Raw genomic sequence first — 16,891 nt, 5'->3', positions numbered from 1 at the left:
AAGCCGTATAGCAACTACATATGAGCCATATTCATGAGGAACAAAACATTTAAAACAAACATTGAATGTTGAACCATATTTTATTAGAATTGTTGTCAAATGTTGCAACCATGGCAGATTGATTACCATTTGTATCATAGCTTTAAACTAGGCTAAGTGTGGTAACTTTACGGTTTAACTTTTTTTGAAAACCATAATAATAATTTTGTTTGGGTTGGTTAACTCCTCCCAACTGAAGATTTTGATTCAGTCGCCAAACTGTGCTTGCGTACTTGGCAGAAAGAAGGCCTACACAGCAGAATATGATTAGTCAGGATCATTTTGGATTTGCGTTAATGCATTATTTGGACACAGGAGGGCACTCTTCACATTACATTTAGAATTGTGGATTTATTGCTCGTATTTTTCAACAACACTTGACAATAAAATGCTGCATTAGGACACTACCTCTCTGTCTTTCTCTTCTTTAGGAGTTGGTAAAGCTTTTAGGAGTTTGTGTGTAAGCTGAATGGCAAACGGGTTTTTATAAAGTTTTATGAGCGATGTAAATTAGTGGTGGCGAGATGAAGCCTCATGAAGCATTGAAGCTTTTCAGCCAAGTGGTTCACAAAGGGTTCATTTCTCGGGGCTTAATTTGCTCACGATACCACCTGGTGGCCAAATAGTGTAAAACAAGCAGAGACATTACAGATGTGCCTGATGTGCAGGGCCGGAATTAGGAGGGTGGGGGCCCCTGGGCTTGAGTTGTTTTCGGGGCCCCCGTACTATTTAAAATCATGTGTTTGTTAGCATTAGTAAATGTTTTTTCTCTCCAATGACTAACAATAACACGTGTTCATTGGTTTACACGTTTATAATGCTTGTTTTGACAGTGGGAGCCACAAGTGGTGCGTTTATAGCCTGTAGGAAGTTTCAAACATACTTAAATGTAAAATCCAATCAACATTATTAGTCCCCTTGATATTGTATAGTTTTTGACATAATCATACAGCCCTACCATTATGTATTTTAAAATTAAATTTATTGATCCATAATAAGAAAACTACTAAAAAGGAACAAATGTGTGTGTTCTCCCTGTATTTCTCGAGGATGTTGAGAGATTATACGTCTTGGATCTAAAATTTGAGAACACCTGCATTAACATGAAACCAACAATGAGCAATACAGTTGTCAGCGTTTATTAATCTTGTTTATTGTTAGTTAATGCCAAATACAATTGTTCATGTTAGTTCAGGTGCATGTTTTTAAAAATATTAGTAAGTACTGAAAATAAAGATGAACAAATGCAGACATGTAATCTAATGCTTAACTAATGTTAACAAATGCAACGGTGTAAAGTGTTAAAAATATATTAGTATTCTATTGCAATTCCATCAGTAAAGCATATGACAGATCTATGAGTTTGAAATGCAAATTAAAATTGTATTCATATAATGAGATGAAACGTCTTATTATGGCTTAAATAGTTTCATAATAATGAGATGGGTCCATAGTTTTGTAAAGTCTAGTTAGCTGAGGTTGTGCAGGGCAAATAGGGCACCCCTCTGTTATAAATCGTTTTAATTACTTTATGACTAACATAACATCATTTTAATGTCAAATTCTTAAATGTAAATCTAAGAGACAGTTTAATGCAGCTCACAGGCCATGAATCCATGAATGGTATATCTGCAAGGTATCATCTTAATTTAGCATTTACATTTTGCCAGAGATCTCAACGTCAGAAATGAAATAACTATCTAAACGCAGTTTGTCCCTTCACGCGTCCCGTAGTTCGGTTGTTTTAACTTTGTTTATTAGTTAGCAGAATGTTTTCATTTTTTATTTACATGGATGGATTTAACAGTGTTTGCGTATTATTTACAAGAACCGCTTATGGCCACAGAACGGGAAATATTAGAAATAAACTCTATATTACCTGTTTTTATTCAGAGATGTCTGCAGAACACAACACTTTTCATAACACGTCTTTTGTAAAAGCAAAGAAAGTGTAACAACAACAACAACAGCTAGTAGACTCTACTGCATCTACCTGTCGATGAAACAATCTGTCGTGTTCAGTGAGCGGACACAGACTGTGAGGAGCGAGCGTCAAATGGAAAACGCGGAGTGGAATCATATAGCGGTGTAATAAGAGAAAGTTTTTCGCGGGGATGTGAATCCTCTCTACTCTACTTCGGCTACCGTTCAACTTCGCCTACCAAAGGCGGGCGCCAGCCACGTCGGTCCGCGAGTTTCAAAGGAGAAATAACTGAAGTAAAACCGGAGGGTGGCGGCCTGGCGGGAGATGGTGACAGGTATGCTCTGGATTCTCTGCCTAAAGATCAAGGTGTGGTGCCATGGGTGTAAAGAATCATTATTTCCTAAATGCTGTTCTTTCGCGTTCTGGTCTCTCAGTTTTTGGTTTTCTTTAAGCGCGGCACTGCGATTGCGCTTGACAGCCATTAGAACAAGCATCTTAATGAGCAGACAGGTTTCAACTGCGGTAAACGTGACGGATAGAATCCACATATGACCAATCAGGAAACGCCAACATGACTGACGGAACGATTAGCCAATTAAACGACATCGTTCCTTACATAAGGCAGTGCTATTGAACATTGGTAGGCCAATGCACAAAGTTTAAATGAAAAATAAAATGACTGGCATATAACTAAACAACTCAAATTAACGACAGCAGGCGGGCCCCCTGAAGGGCGGGGCCCCTGGGCTGGAGCCCAGTCAAGGCCAATGGTAAGTCCGGCCTTGCTGATGTGGTCTATGATACACCGTTTTTTGCGCCAGTTAAGGCATAGAAATAACGGTGAAGAAAAAATATTTCCACAAAGACTATTCACATGAATATGCGTATTTTCTTGTGGTATATAATGAACATAACTGTGTAATAAATGTATTGGCTTGAAATGAAAGGGGCTATCAAATGTGTATACATCAATTATTTGGTCATAATAGGCAGAAGGGGCAATATTATTATTCTAAAACTGGAAAGTGTCTGGGTTTAACTAGGCAGGAGTCAGTGAATGTGCTTTTGTAACTTGGCAGAGGAGAGTTATTTTGCTTGTGCAACAAGGAAAATGATTTTCTCAACTGTTTTAGGGCTAAGACGATTTCTTTTTTTACACAACTTCTCCTGCCTTTGAAAACACCCTTTCGCAAGGCACAGATGAAGCCGAGTACATAAATACTTGACAGCAAGCCTATACAGATGTGGATATATAATCTTCTGTCTCTCCCAGTACTGAAGTGAATCCTCCAATCGCCCAATATTTTGTTCAGCAAGATACCGCGGGACTTCCACAGTAGCATCTGCTGTAAGGTTGTGCCTTCCCCTTGACTCCATCACACTGTCATCCTAACGACGCCACAGTCTGTTACTTGAGAATAATATAAAGACCTTGTTAGTGAATGTAGTAAATAATCCAAATTGACCTCAAAAACAAAAACTTCGTTACCTGGGGTTACAAGTTCAGCCGCCCTGTGATGTTGATGGCTGTCCCGATGTCGATGGCTGTGATGCTGATGGTTGAGCTGCAGAGCAAATTATGGCAGCACACTCCTATGTAAGCCTTTTTATGGCCTCACTGGCTTTTGTAGGACTAAACAATCGTATCGCTTTGAACCTAGGGTCCAGCATTGTTGCAAGTGACATGATGCTCATAGATTGCAATGTGTAAAACTTCTCCCATAACTGTCTTTGAATATGCTATTCCATTTGTCTTGCCACTGGAGATGACAAATTTGTCATCTGTTCCTGCAGCATTATTTCTAGCATTTTAAGCAGTGGCAGTACCTTCTTGCCAGAAACCTTATTTTCTTCTGACAGCTCCACAGTGGCATCATTGAAGCCAGAAAGCAATGAAAGGCATGCACTCACAGAGGTAAATTCATCAGAGCTCTCTCAGTAGCAAGACTGGCTAAAGCTGCCCCCCACTGGCTCTTTGAGCTCCACCAGATGGTGCAGCATTTGAAAGGTGCTGTTCCAGCGGGTCTCCCCCTCCTGAAGGAGCTTCAGTGTAGGCCTTCCCATCTGCTGTTGCAGCTGTACAAGCTTTTACTTTATAAAAAAAATAGCAATTAATGTACTTGTCACAGCAGTAGTAACACAAGCAGAATAAAGCAGAAATCGTAATAAAGTCAAGGAACACACCTTAGCAGTGGTGCTGCTTCTGAAGATCCCACCAGCCTCCTCGCCTTGACCCGGATGTCAGAGAGTACAGGGGTCTGGTCAAGAGCCTTTTTAATCAGGTTAAGAATGTGTGCAATGCAGATTGTGTGATGGAGCCTCAGTTCCTTGCCACAGGCTATCATATTAGCAGCACCTGTAGCCAGGTATGTTACATAAAGAAAAAACTTTCCTCCTGTTCTGTTTCTGGGTTCCTGCTTTCTGTTTCCTGCATCGCTGCCGGCGGCTTGTTTGTATCAGTGCGCTTACCACTTCGCTCTAATATTAGTGTATTTTATTATCGTTAATTATTATTGTCGTTGCTAACTTATCCTGATATCTCAATAACCCTGTTCTTGTTATTTACTTGAAGAGTCTAAACCAAAAGTGATAGTTAACTTAACGCCGTTAGCATAGCAATAGCGTGTTAGCTTGCTTTCTGTTTTACACTGTGGAATATCATCTTGCCTCTGGTTTGTCTTGTGTGCTAACTGTTTCTCTTTTTAAGCGAGTATACTACGATCCATCGAGCAACCTTGGTAAGTTGGAATTGCACTTCAAATCCGGTGAGTTATGGCTTCTATTCCTATTATTGTTACTTGCACCTCATGTCATATGTTTAGCTTAGCCTTCTCTGTCAGCTGCGAGGGCTTTATATGCGATAAATGCAGGGAAATAGTTAGGCTGACAGAGAAGATCTTAGAATTAGAGTCTCGCATCCAATCTTTATCTGAGGATAGTAAGAGTTTAACGACGATAGAAAACACTTTGGATGCGAGCAACATTAGCGCACACAGCTCGGTTCCGGTTGAAAATCCCCGCAGCTGGGAAACTTCGTGACTGTGAGACGGCGTAGTCGCAGGACAAAACATCACTCGACCGTTCCGATTACAGTCTCGAACAGGTTTGCCCCGCTCAGTGACGCACCGACTGAGAAACCTGCTGAAAGTGCCCTAGTTATCGGTGATTCTATTGTTCGGAACGTTAACATAGAGGCACCAGCCACCATAGTCAAATGTTTACCGGGAGCCAGAGCGCCTGACATCAAGTCAAATTTAAATGTGCTGGCTAAGGCTAATCGTAAATTCAGTAAGATTGTCATTCACGTCGGCACAAATGATGTTCGACTCCGTCAATCGGAGATCACAAAAGATAACATTAAAGAGGTGTGTGAGCTCGCAAGCATGATGTCAGACACTGTAATATTCTCTGGCCCCCTCAATGCTTATCGTGGTGATGAGATTTATAGCAGATTATCATCACTAAATGGCTGGTTGTCTGAGTGGTGCCTGCAGAATGATATAGTTTTTATAAATAACTGGAAGAGTTTTGAGGGCAGACCTGACCTGTTGAAACGAGATGGTCTCCATCCCTCCTGGGCTGGGACTTCCATCCTGTCTAGAAATATGGCAAAAAGTCTTAATGCTAATGCTAAAACTTGACTCGCTGGGGCCCAGGTCAGGGAGCAGACAGTATGGCTTAACCAACTGTCTGCTTGCCGTCTCACGTCGCAGAATACACAAAATGTACAACATGTAGTAATCCGTTCTCCCAAACATCACAAAATAGAGACTGTGTCTGTCCCCCGGATTAGCAAACATAAAATAATGCGTAAACCTCTTGAAAGTAATTTAATAAACGTTAAACAAACTAAACATGAACAAAATACAGATAATCAACTGTTACGACTCGGATTGCTAAATATTAGATCTCTCTCTAATAAAGCACTTTTTGTTAACGATATGATAACAGATCATAAAATAGACATGCTCTGTTTGACAGAAACATGGCTAAAACCAGATGATTATATTGCTTTAAATGAATCTGTCCCCCAAGATTATTATTATAAACACGAGCCTCGTCTAAAAGGCAGAGGGGGAGGTGTCGCAGCACTTTACAATAACTCTCTTAGCATTTCCCAGAAGTCGAACTCTAAATATAATTCTTTTGAAGTCATGGTTCTTCATGTTTCAACACCTAATACTAAAGATAAAACACTTTTTAAATTGATTCTAGCTATTGTATATAGGCCTCCAGGGCACCACACAGATTTTATTAAAGAATTTGGTGGGTTCTTATCAGAACTAGTACTGGCCGCAGATAGACTCCTTGTCGTTGGTGACTTTAACATCCACGTAGATAACGTTACAGATGCCTTAGGAATGGCTTTCAAAGACACTCTTAACTCCATGGGCATTAGTCAACATGTGTCAGGACCCACTCACCTTCGTAATCATACTTTAGATTTAATACTGTCTTACGGTATAAATGTGGACGACGTTAAAATCCTTCAGCAGAGTGAAGACATTTCGGATCATTATCTGGTATTATGTTTGCTTCACTGGCCTACGGCTCAAATAAAACTCATTGTTACAAATATGGTAGAACAATAACTTCAACTACCAAAGATGCGTTTCTCGATAATCTGCCCGAATTGTCTCAAATCATGAGAAATAACGTTGAAGATCTTGACATTACCACTGAAAATTTTAATTCCACCTTCTCGGTAACGCTAGACAAAGTTGCTCCACTACGTTTAAAGAAGATTAAAAATGGCAGCCCCACACCGTGGTATAATGAACACACTCAGGCTCTAAAGAAAGCGGCCCGAAAAATGGAGCGCAACTTTAAGAAAACTAAATTAGAGGTATTTCGTACAGCATGGAAGGATAGTATTCGAAAATACAGGAAAGCCCTAAAAACTTCTAGATCCGCCTACTTTTCATCACTAATAGAAGAAAACCAGCACAACCCTAGGTTTTTATTTAACACGGTGGCTAAATTAACAAAAAATAAATCGTCAGTGACTTCTGATCCTGTATATCAGCATAGCAGTGATGAATTTATGAACTACTTCACATATAAAATCCAAGATATTAGAGAAAAAATTATAACAATGCAATCAGAAGTGAAACCCGCTGAACAAACTAACTACAGCGCCCTTAAGGAGAAAATGCAATTATTTTATACCGTAGATCAAGATGAGCTGTCTAAAATTATTAGATCATCTAAATCAACAACATGCATACTAGACCCTATACCTACAAATCTACTGAAAGAGATGCTCCCAGAAATTATAGATCCTCTTCTTGGTATTATTAACTCATCTCTGACATTAGGACATGTGCCTAAAGCATATAAGGTGGCTGTTATAAGGCCCCTTGTCAAAAAACCCAACTCGACCCTAGAGAACTAGGGAACTACAGGCTATATCGAATTTACCTTTATATCTAAAGTTCTGGAAAAAGTAGTTTCAACTCAATTATGCTCCTTCCTCCAAAGGAATGACATCAAGGAAGAATTCCAGTCTGGATTTAGAGCATGTCACAGTACAGAGACTGCTTTGATCAGAGTTACAAATGATCTGCTATTGGCGTCTGACCGAGGTTGTATCTCGTTATTGGTGCTGCTAGACCTTAGTGTGCATTCGAACCATTGACCACAGCACACTCCTACATAGACTCGAAAATTATGTCGGCATTAAGGGAATAGACTCGAAATTATGTGCATAATGTGAATGTTAAATCTTATTTATCCGACCGTTTTCAATTTGTAGCAATAAACAATGAGGTGTCACGCAAATCGCAAGTCCAGTACGGTGTACCACAGGGCTCAGTCTTAGGGCCTCTGCTCTTCGCATTATACATGCTACCTCTAGGAGATATAATAAAGCGACACGGAGTTAGCTTTCACTGTTATGCTGATGATACTCAACTTTATATTTCCTCGAAGCCTCATGAAACACAGCAGTTCCATCGAATAATGGAATGCATAGTCGATATAAAAAACTGGATGAGTAACAACTTTTTATTACTGAACTCGGACAAAACGGAAGTGTTACTTATTGGACCGAAAACTGCTATAAGTAACAACCAAGAATACTGTTTAACTATTGACGGATGTTCCATAAAACCCTCGTCGTCAGCAAAGAATCTTGGCGTTCTATTCGATAGTAATCTGTCATTTGAGAGCCACGTCGCCAACACCTGTAAAATTGCGTTTTTCCATCTTAAGAATATATCTAAACTACGTCATATGCTGTCAATGTCAGATGCAGAGAAGTTAATTCATGCATTCATGACATCAAGACTAGATTACTGTAATGCACTGTTAGGTGGTTGCCCTGCAGGCTTATTACAAAAACTCCAATTGGTCCAAAACGCGGCAGCTCGAGTTCTTACACGTACAAAAAAGTATGAACATATTAGCCCGGTTCTGTCAACCTTGCACTGGTTACCTATAAAGCATCGCGTTAACTTTAAAATCTTGCTTATTACCTATAAAGCCTTACATGGTTTAGCTCCTCAGTACTTGAATGAACTCCTTTTGTATTACAGTCCTTCACGTGCATTACGCTCTCAGGCGTCCTGTCAGTTGGTAATACCTAGAATTTCAAAATCAAGTGCAGGTGGTAGATCCTTTTCCTATCTAGCGCCTAAACTTTGGAATAGTCTTCCCTGCACTGTCCGGGAGGCAGACACACTCTGTCAGTTTAAATCTAGACTAAAGACGCATCTTTTTAATCTTGCATACACTACTCTTCCATAATATAAATCTTCTGAGGGTTTAGGCTGCATTAGTTAGATCAACCGGAACCAAAAACACAACTGATGTACTTGTTGCATCAAAGAGTACAGAACAGTACTCTACTCTCAGCCAGTCTTGTCTCATTGTTCCAAGGTTACCACAGCGAGCAGGATGCAGTTCATGGCCTGACCTGATGGTAGAGCGGAGAATGGGAAGTGGGGACCTGACAAGAGCTGAGATGATAGAGCTGGATAAAGAAGGACGCGGTCTCTTGACATGTCTTCACCACAAAATTTCAAATGCTATTAGATTATTAATGATAATCTTAAACTATAATTTATTTTATTATTAAGTTTATTTATTTTATTTAGCCTTGTTGTGCAAGCTCTCTGGAGCTTGTGCAGAGGCAGCAGCTTTTGCCAGAGGGGAACTGGAATCCCCTGGTTGGGCCTGGGTTCTCCTGAGGTTTTTTTTCTCGATTAGAGTTTTGGGTTCCTCGCCACCGTTTGCATACTGTTTTTGCACTATCTGCCTGACCGGGGGGGCTGCTTTAGAATTTTAAAGTTTTACTTAATTAATATTGCATATAGGAATTTATAGTCTGTTATATTTGACCTGTGCTTCTCTCTCCTTTATCCTAAATGTGTGCTCTCACTGAGCGTGTGTGTGTGTGGTTTGTGTGCGTACTTGTCTGTGTGTGTGTGTGTGTGTTGTGTGTGTGTGTGTGTGCGTGCGCATCCGTGTGTGTGTGTGTGTGTGTGTCTCTATGTCTATGTGTGTTAGTACGTGTGCATATTGTGTGTGTGGAGTGTTTTGTATGTGGGCATGTCTGTCTTCTGTGTTTTCAACCTTTTCTTGTTTTTGCAGGTACAACTTTAATTATTTTGCTTATAGTCAATATGTCTCATGTACAGCTGCTTTGTAACAATGAAAATTGTAAAAGCGCTATATAAATAAAGTTGAGTTGAGTTGAGTTGAGCTGGTTATACCCCATTCCTCCATGAGGGAGGCTTTCACACGAGCAAAATTTTCCGCAGTGTGTGCCTGGGGGAATTGTACTACTCCTAACAAAACTGAATTGAGACAGGTGTTGTTGTCCACAAAGTGGCAAGTTACTGCCAGGTAGGCATCCATGTTGATGGATGTCCACATATCAGATGTCAAGCTAACTGCAGCCACCTTCTTCACCTCAGCTTTGGTCTTCTCCTTGGACTCATAGCATATTTTGCCTCCACCATGGCCTTTACAGCCTAAAGGAAAGAAAAAGCAGTGCTTAATTGTCAAATGCAATATTTGAATACTCTTTTGCTTAATGCATGCACCTATACACACCTGCCTTGTGGGAAGAACATAGGTTGGGTCTAGTTTGTGAACAAAGTCCCTAAATCCAATATCCTCCACAACACTAAATGGCTGTGTGTCCTTCACAATCATTGTGACCAGGGCCTCATCCAGCTCTTGTTTTCTGGTAGCTAGAAAAAAAGAGACGCTGGGTAAATAAAGCTTACTTTTCTTTCATTTTCATGATTTACAAAAGTTATGATATTATATTATTATGATATTATATTATAATTTTGTAGTATTTGTAATGACACACCTTGGATGGGCCCACCTCCATTTCCCTCCTTGTAGTCAAGCAAGGCACGGTAATGCCTAACCATAGATAAAGTGTTATTATTGTACACCAATTCCTTGGAGCACAACATACACTTCACATTTGAATAAAAGATAGTGAGAAATTAACATTATATTAATATAATAGATAAAAATATAATTAATTAAATATATATTAATCAATGGTGAGCTTTTTTTACAAATATAATGCATTGATAAAAATGTATGTATGTACTGTAGGCCTACCTTGTTAGAACAAATCTAATCAAAGAATTCCGATACTATGGAAGGCCGTTTGACAAATATTTCTTTAGACCTAATGTGTACAGACAATATAACGCTTGGACGCCTCATTGCGCCTAAAGACGTAATTTCGTGTACAGACGTTTATGGAATATGGAAAGCCGTTTGGGTCATATTTCGCTATCAACCAGACGCCTGGTGTCCAGAAGACTTACAGACGCCACAAAGTACGGCGTTTTGTAGCGCATGCGCCGTAAATTACGTAGAAACGGCATTAATAACGGTGTTTTAAGTGCAATGCGAAACGCTGTTCATTTCGCCGTTTGGACTTCCATAGTACGCCGTAAACGATGGCGCTTCCGTGTATCAAAGATGGCGTAAAAAGCAGCGTTTTCTATAATATTAAAATCAGCCCCGCCTTTTCTACACAGTCCAGCCACAACATTATTGCGAATAATGTTTAGACTTTCACTATGTGATATTTCTCCATTGGGCACGTTTTTCCTCCTTTTTGTTTATCATATGTGCACAAACGGCATATTTTTTTGAGTGTGTACATTCATGTTTGTAAAATGCATTGACTTCTTGCACGAAGGTGTCAGCCTCCCCAGCTAATATAAGGCTGGCGGACCAGTGGCGGGCCACCGGTGGCAAAGTTGGCGGTCCTCCGGCGGGAACCACCTGCGGGCCACCGGCTTTTTGCTCATCATTTTTCCAGCGGTCCACCGGTGGTCCGCTGCTAAGCCGCTGGTTTATCATTAATGTTTGCTGGCGGCCCACGGTCGGTCCGCGGTTTATAATCGTTAAATCACGCTAACCAAAATGTCATTCAACACAAAAACCAATGTTCAATAACAACTGAAAATTGTATATTTTAACAGATTAAATACACAAATGCATTACATTTATCAGACCAACACACAAATACAGTATTTGTACCCATATGGACGTTATCTATGTTTTTTTACAGTATTTGCAGTAAGACCATACACAATTTACTACAATGATTGATTGTTGTAGCAAAACCACAATAACTATGACATTACTACAACATATAGAAAACCTATACAGACTTTCACCATGGTTTCAAATCATCAGAACCATTTTTAAAACCTTGATTTGAAAAAAGAAAAAAAAAAGTATGATTACATGGTTGCAGTATCACCATAGAAAAACCCAGGATAGCTGTCGTAAGGGTATAGAGCTTAACAATGCATATAATTTCAAAGCATCTTAAAAATGCATGTTTCAATGTTATAATCCAAAAATATATCCTTTAATCAGCCAGAGGTGGCTGTGACTTACTGAGAAACAACAAAGTGATGTTCATATCACAATAGCTCTAAGACAATACACAAGTCATGTGTTTAAAGTAATGTTCAGTTAAACAGGCAATATTATTACAGGTTAGTTGCAGATTTTCAACTCATATCCGGCAATTATTTTGTGGACAAGTAAATGGGAATATCTCAGTAAGTAACTAAAAAAAATAAGTGTAAACATTGTCCATTTACATAAACGGCCATAATAGTAACAATACAAAGTGGATTGACAATCAGCAAACTTACACTTTCATAGGCTACTTTCAAATAGTGTAATCAGGCAGTGATTACAATATTTGGCAGGTGTTTTGCCTTTATTTGTACAGTATTGTATGAGAGAGGACAGGAAGCGAAGTGGGAGAGAGAAGGGGGTGGGGTCGGGAAAATACCACGAGCCGGGAATCGAACTCGGGTCACCCAGAGCACAACCACGCCATGTGTCGGAGCACTGCCCACGAGGCTATCAGCTCCTACATATTTGGCAGTTTTGTATGTCCATCTATAGTTGCCATCATCTGAAGTCTTCACGAGTGATGCTGTATCCAATCTGGAGCTGCCGTGTAAACCCTGACAGATTGAAACAGGAAAGCAAAAGGAGAAAGATTAGCACTGCTGCTGTTCATAATATTATTTTAAGCAAAAGAAGATCATGTTCACTTTTTACTATTTCATTTCTGAAGAACAAGGTTACAAGATGTGTTATGGGAATGCTTAACTAAATCTGAAAAAGCTTTAATGAACTCTGATATCCTGGATACTACCAATAGTCCAGAGCTTGTGACTTATCTTATTTTGGAATTATCTGGTTTAATAGCCATCAGGTTTTTTCTAGGTCCCTTAGTGAATATGTCATCATAATTTGAAGAACTGGAAAGTCTCTATGGAACAAACTACCTATGCAATAGTATCATTTAAGTGGGAGGAACAAGCTAACTACAGTATAATAACTATAATTTACACTACCATTCAAAGGGTTCAGACTTTTTTATTTCTCTCATTATATGAATATATTGTAAACTGTACTTTATTGTAAACTGAATTTTCTACATCATTACGCCAAAGTTCAGTGTCACATGATCCAAGTGACAATTTTGTTGCTCAAGACACTGAAGACTGGAGTAATGATGTTGAAAATTCATACTTGCATCACAGAAATAAATTATTATTACTTGTCATTGGATTCATACTCGTAGCACCTTGGAGATGTTTTCTGACAGGAGGTCTACTCCACTTCTACTGCACAGCCATCAGCATGGAAAAATCTACAAACATAACATTGAATGTTAAGGAATGACAATATAGTTAACTGGGTTTGCAGGTACAAAACCGACTGTCAGAGAAGCTGCAATACATATGATAACTTGACTCTCTTAAAAGCAGTTTTAAATTGGCTAATGCTAATCAGTCTGTCATCAAGGCTCATTTTATGTAGGCCTGACTAAAGTAACTACCTGGGACATTAATGTACTACTGTATAAAAACAAAAATCTTCTCATCCACACCCATTTAATGACTTTTAGCTGAAAATTTACCTCAGACAAAATATCAATAAAAGCAATTCCGACAAGTGCAGGACCACTGATACGTTTTCTGTTTAGACATCCTATAAACTGAAACACTTAAACATCTAAATATGCCTAATTTACATTTTAATCATTTAATTTACCAATTCTGCCATATTTTTCCTGAATAGGTTACCTCAGAAAACTTTAAGCGGGAATGTCCAATTACTCCTGACTAATCGCTTAAACTGAAAGCAAGGGCTTATAATACACAAGTAAAATGTAAGCATATTCATTTCAAGTAATCAATTTGACATATTTTTAACTAAAACAAGTTATTACTTGTAGGATTTAGGCCTACCTGAAGCGACGACCTAACAGGTGTTGTGTCGAAAAAAGCACGCCTGCCGTGAAAGGCACCCCCCGTCGCGGGAACGCGCATTTGCTGAAATTCTTCTAAAAATAGAAGGCAGAAACTGCAGTGCTGTTTAAATCCACTAGATGTCCTCAGGGTGTTAAATTACAGCAATAAGACCCTCGAAGCAGCTATAAAATGCAATTGCTTTTATAAAACGGTTACTGCATACGCGTAGCATAGTTTCATAAATAAAAATCAGGCATTTTATAATTTTATAAAGCAATTATTTTAAATTATTTTATAATTGTATAAAGCAATACAAATCAGGACCAGAATTGCCCGTTTTATAAATCACTTTTCGTATGGATTATTTCTGTCACGAACGCGAGGCTGAAGGAAGAACCCAGATGCAGGCAGGCAATGACGTGGTTAACAAACAAGACTTTATAACAAAAACAGAAACTAAACACCCACGAGGGGGTAAACGAAAAGATAACACAATAATAAACGAACAGCAGGACCTAGACTAACTAACACTAAACTAGACAATACTTGACAAAGGCTAAACTAAACACTTACTAAGACAGGGGATTCACACGGCAAACAGGACCACAGGACACATGGAACGTAAGGAACACATGGAACGTAAGGAACACATGGAACGTAAGGAACACATCAATGCAGGTAAGCACAACAAACGTACACAGTACAATCCACTAGCACTGGACAAAGAAACATGAGGGCATTTATAGGGAAGACAAACGAAGGATAACGACACAGGGCAGGTGAGGGTAATCAAACAGGCTGGGAAACAGTACAGGAAACGAGAGGAGCGGGCCAATGACAAGACACGAGAAAACACATGAGAAGTAAAAACATAAACATAAGGCTTTGTCATGGCTCTGCCACAGGACCAAGAAAAACATGACTAAATGAAGCAGAGCCATGACAATTTCAGCCAATAAACTTGTAAAGTGACATATACTGTGTAACAATGTACGTGCACAGAGCAATTGTACTGCTTTTCACGACAAATCACCTCATTTAAATGAGCCAGTCTCCCAGAAAATGCACCCTCCTGTAGCCCCCCAATAGGAACATGTCACAAGCATGAAACTCACCCCATTTAACTATATAAGTCCTAACTAAAATCTCAGAATTATTTCATGCTGAGGTGAACACGAGCAAATTTAAGAGGGGGGTGCTTTTCACGGCAAGCCAGTCTGCCAGAAAATGCACCCTCCCGTATCTCCCTCCCGCATCTGTTCTCTGCAGCACCAGTCTCCTCTGCAGCACCAGTGTCCTCTGCAGTACCAGGCCCTGTCTCAGCAGCACCAAGCTCCTCGGCAGCACCAGGCCCTGTCTTAAAATTCAGCAACACTTCAACAACAATATAGTTGATAATACTGCAATCTGTGTAACACATAATGCCATTTGTGGGACAATTTGTTTTTATTGGTGATCAATGCATATTTGACAGTTCTTGTTCGGAAATACGACAAGTGCAATGCTAGTGAAGCAGCTGTAATTGACAGCTATGCAATGAACGCAATCTGGAAGGGAACCTTTGGAAGAATCCGGGTCTGTACTGGATTATAATAATTTCACATTTTGTAAATGATGCAAATATGCACTTTTCGAGTAAAAGTAATTTTGTATTTCTTGTGACTCCTTTCAGATTGATCCAGCCATAGTTAATTAGATATGCATACAGGCCAGCTGTCATTGGCTTAAACTTGCTGCTTGTCAGTTCCTGGTCCCACCCAGTTTCCATGGTAACTTTTCTCCGCCCCAGTGTGTGACACACATTCAGCGCGCAACGCACACCCATTAATACACGTCAAACTGGGATTAATACATAAATTTAACAATTAAAATCTCAAATTATTATTAAATTGCAAATTAATAGCCTTTTTATTAAAAAAAATTATATATATATATATATATGTATATTCGTGCTGTCAACCGATTAAAAAAATAATCGGATTAATCACACATTTTTCTGTGATTAATCACGATTAATCGCACATAACAATTATATTTTAAAATATACTTTTACATTTTAATAATTTAACATTTAATCTTCAAATTGATGTAGAAACAACATATTTCTTTAACAGCATCATTTTATGAAAGCTAACATTTTGATATTAGTATTGTAACTGATGTCTCTATTAAATTGATTATTTTAACATGAATTATATAGCCATTCAACAGTATAATTGAGAGCTCGTAGGAAATATATAGAAATTGAAGGACACTTTACAGTCTTTAATGCTAAATTATAAATTAAATGCAGAATAATTCTCATTAAAGCTACAAAATCACATTGATTTCTTCTTTTATTTTGTTCTTTGATTAACATTAGTGACAGGAGTCAGAGCAGCACGTTTAAGAACGTGGCCCCTTTAAGAGCTGTCTCAGTACGCAGATCTGACCGTCACCGCACTCCCATTTTCACAACTCTTTGCATTCATTTAAGATTTTATTTTACACTTTGAAGTCTGTGCTTAAGAAAATGCTAGACAAAACGGGCTTTCTGACATAATCTTGTGTGGTTTTATCCATTCAAGCACGAAAGAGAACTTAACACGGATGCGCTGTCTGACAGAGATTCACCGACGCAGCCGTTACTGTACACACCAGACTGGACCTCTCGTTGCGTTTTGCCGCGTCCCACAGTTTAGAAGCTGTCTATCTTCATTGAACGCGTCAAAGCAACTGTTTCAAATCGCGCTTAAGTGGTTTAAAAGCCTGTACATGAATAAGAGCGTGATTACATAATGTAACGCTAGACAAAGGATGTCAAAACAAACGGATGCTGCGTTAATTGCGATAAATATTTTCTCACGCGTTAATTTGAAAAAATTAATCGCATGCGTTAACGCGTTAACGTTGACAGCCCTAATATACTGTATATATATATATATATATATATACTAAAATTTGCCTGTTAAATAATTTTGCCAGTACTCCATCGATGCCTTTTGACTGTATTTATAAAAATGTCCTGTAAGAGCTTAGAACACTATCATTTAGCCACTGCTGTACCAACAGAGGCCCAGCGGTGGCAAGCCGCTGGTGGCATGCCACCCCAAAAAAGCTGGCAGACCGACAGCCTTTTTACATTGGTCGGCTTGCCGACAGTGTCCCGACGGTGGTC

At 39.1% G+C, this 16,891-nt stretch overlaps 1 protein-coding gene across 1 annotated transcript; it reads left to right on the top strand.

Moving 5' to 3' along the window:
- The first annotated feature begins 3,498 nt into the window (after positions 1 to 3,498).
- Positions 3,499 to 6,511, top strand: LOC130563682 (uncharacterized). Its single transcript, XM_057349410.1, has 2 exons — positions 3,499 to 3,560; positions 4,995 to 6,511. Exons 1-2 carry the CDS (start codon positions 3,499 to 3,501, stop codon positions 5,602 to 5,604), a joined length of 672 nt encoding a protein of 223 aa, XP_057205393.1. The 3' UTR covers positions 5,605 to 6,511.
- Positions 6,512 to 16,891: the final 10,380 nt, after the last annotated feature.

This window comes from Triplophysa rosa, linkage group LG2 (genome assembly GCF_024868665.1).
Source record: "Triplophysa rosa linkage group LG2, Trosa_1v2, whole genome shotgun sequence".
Taxonomy (NCBI): Eukaryota; Metazoa; Chordata; class Actinopteri; order Cypriniformes; family Nemacheilidae; genus Triplophysa; species Triplophysa rosa.
The sequence above is the reverse complement of the archived record's forward strand: the minus strand, read 5'-3'. Positions and strand labels throughout refer to the sequence as shown.

What these genes read in the sequence shown, in the direction of transcription:
- LOC130563682 (XM_057349410.1), top strand. Translation starts at nt 3,499, where the DNA reads ATGTCGATGGCTGTGATGCTGATGGTTGAGCTGCAGAGCAAATTATGG. An exon ending in TTATGGCAGCACACTCCTAT is followed by an intron (nt 3,561 to 4,994) that starts GTAAGCCTTTTT and finishes GCAGCTGGGAAA; the next exon opens with CTTCGTGACTGTGAGACGGC.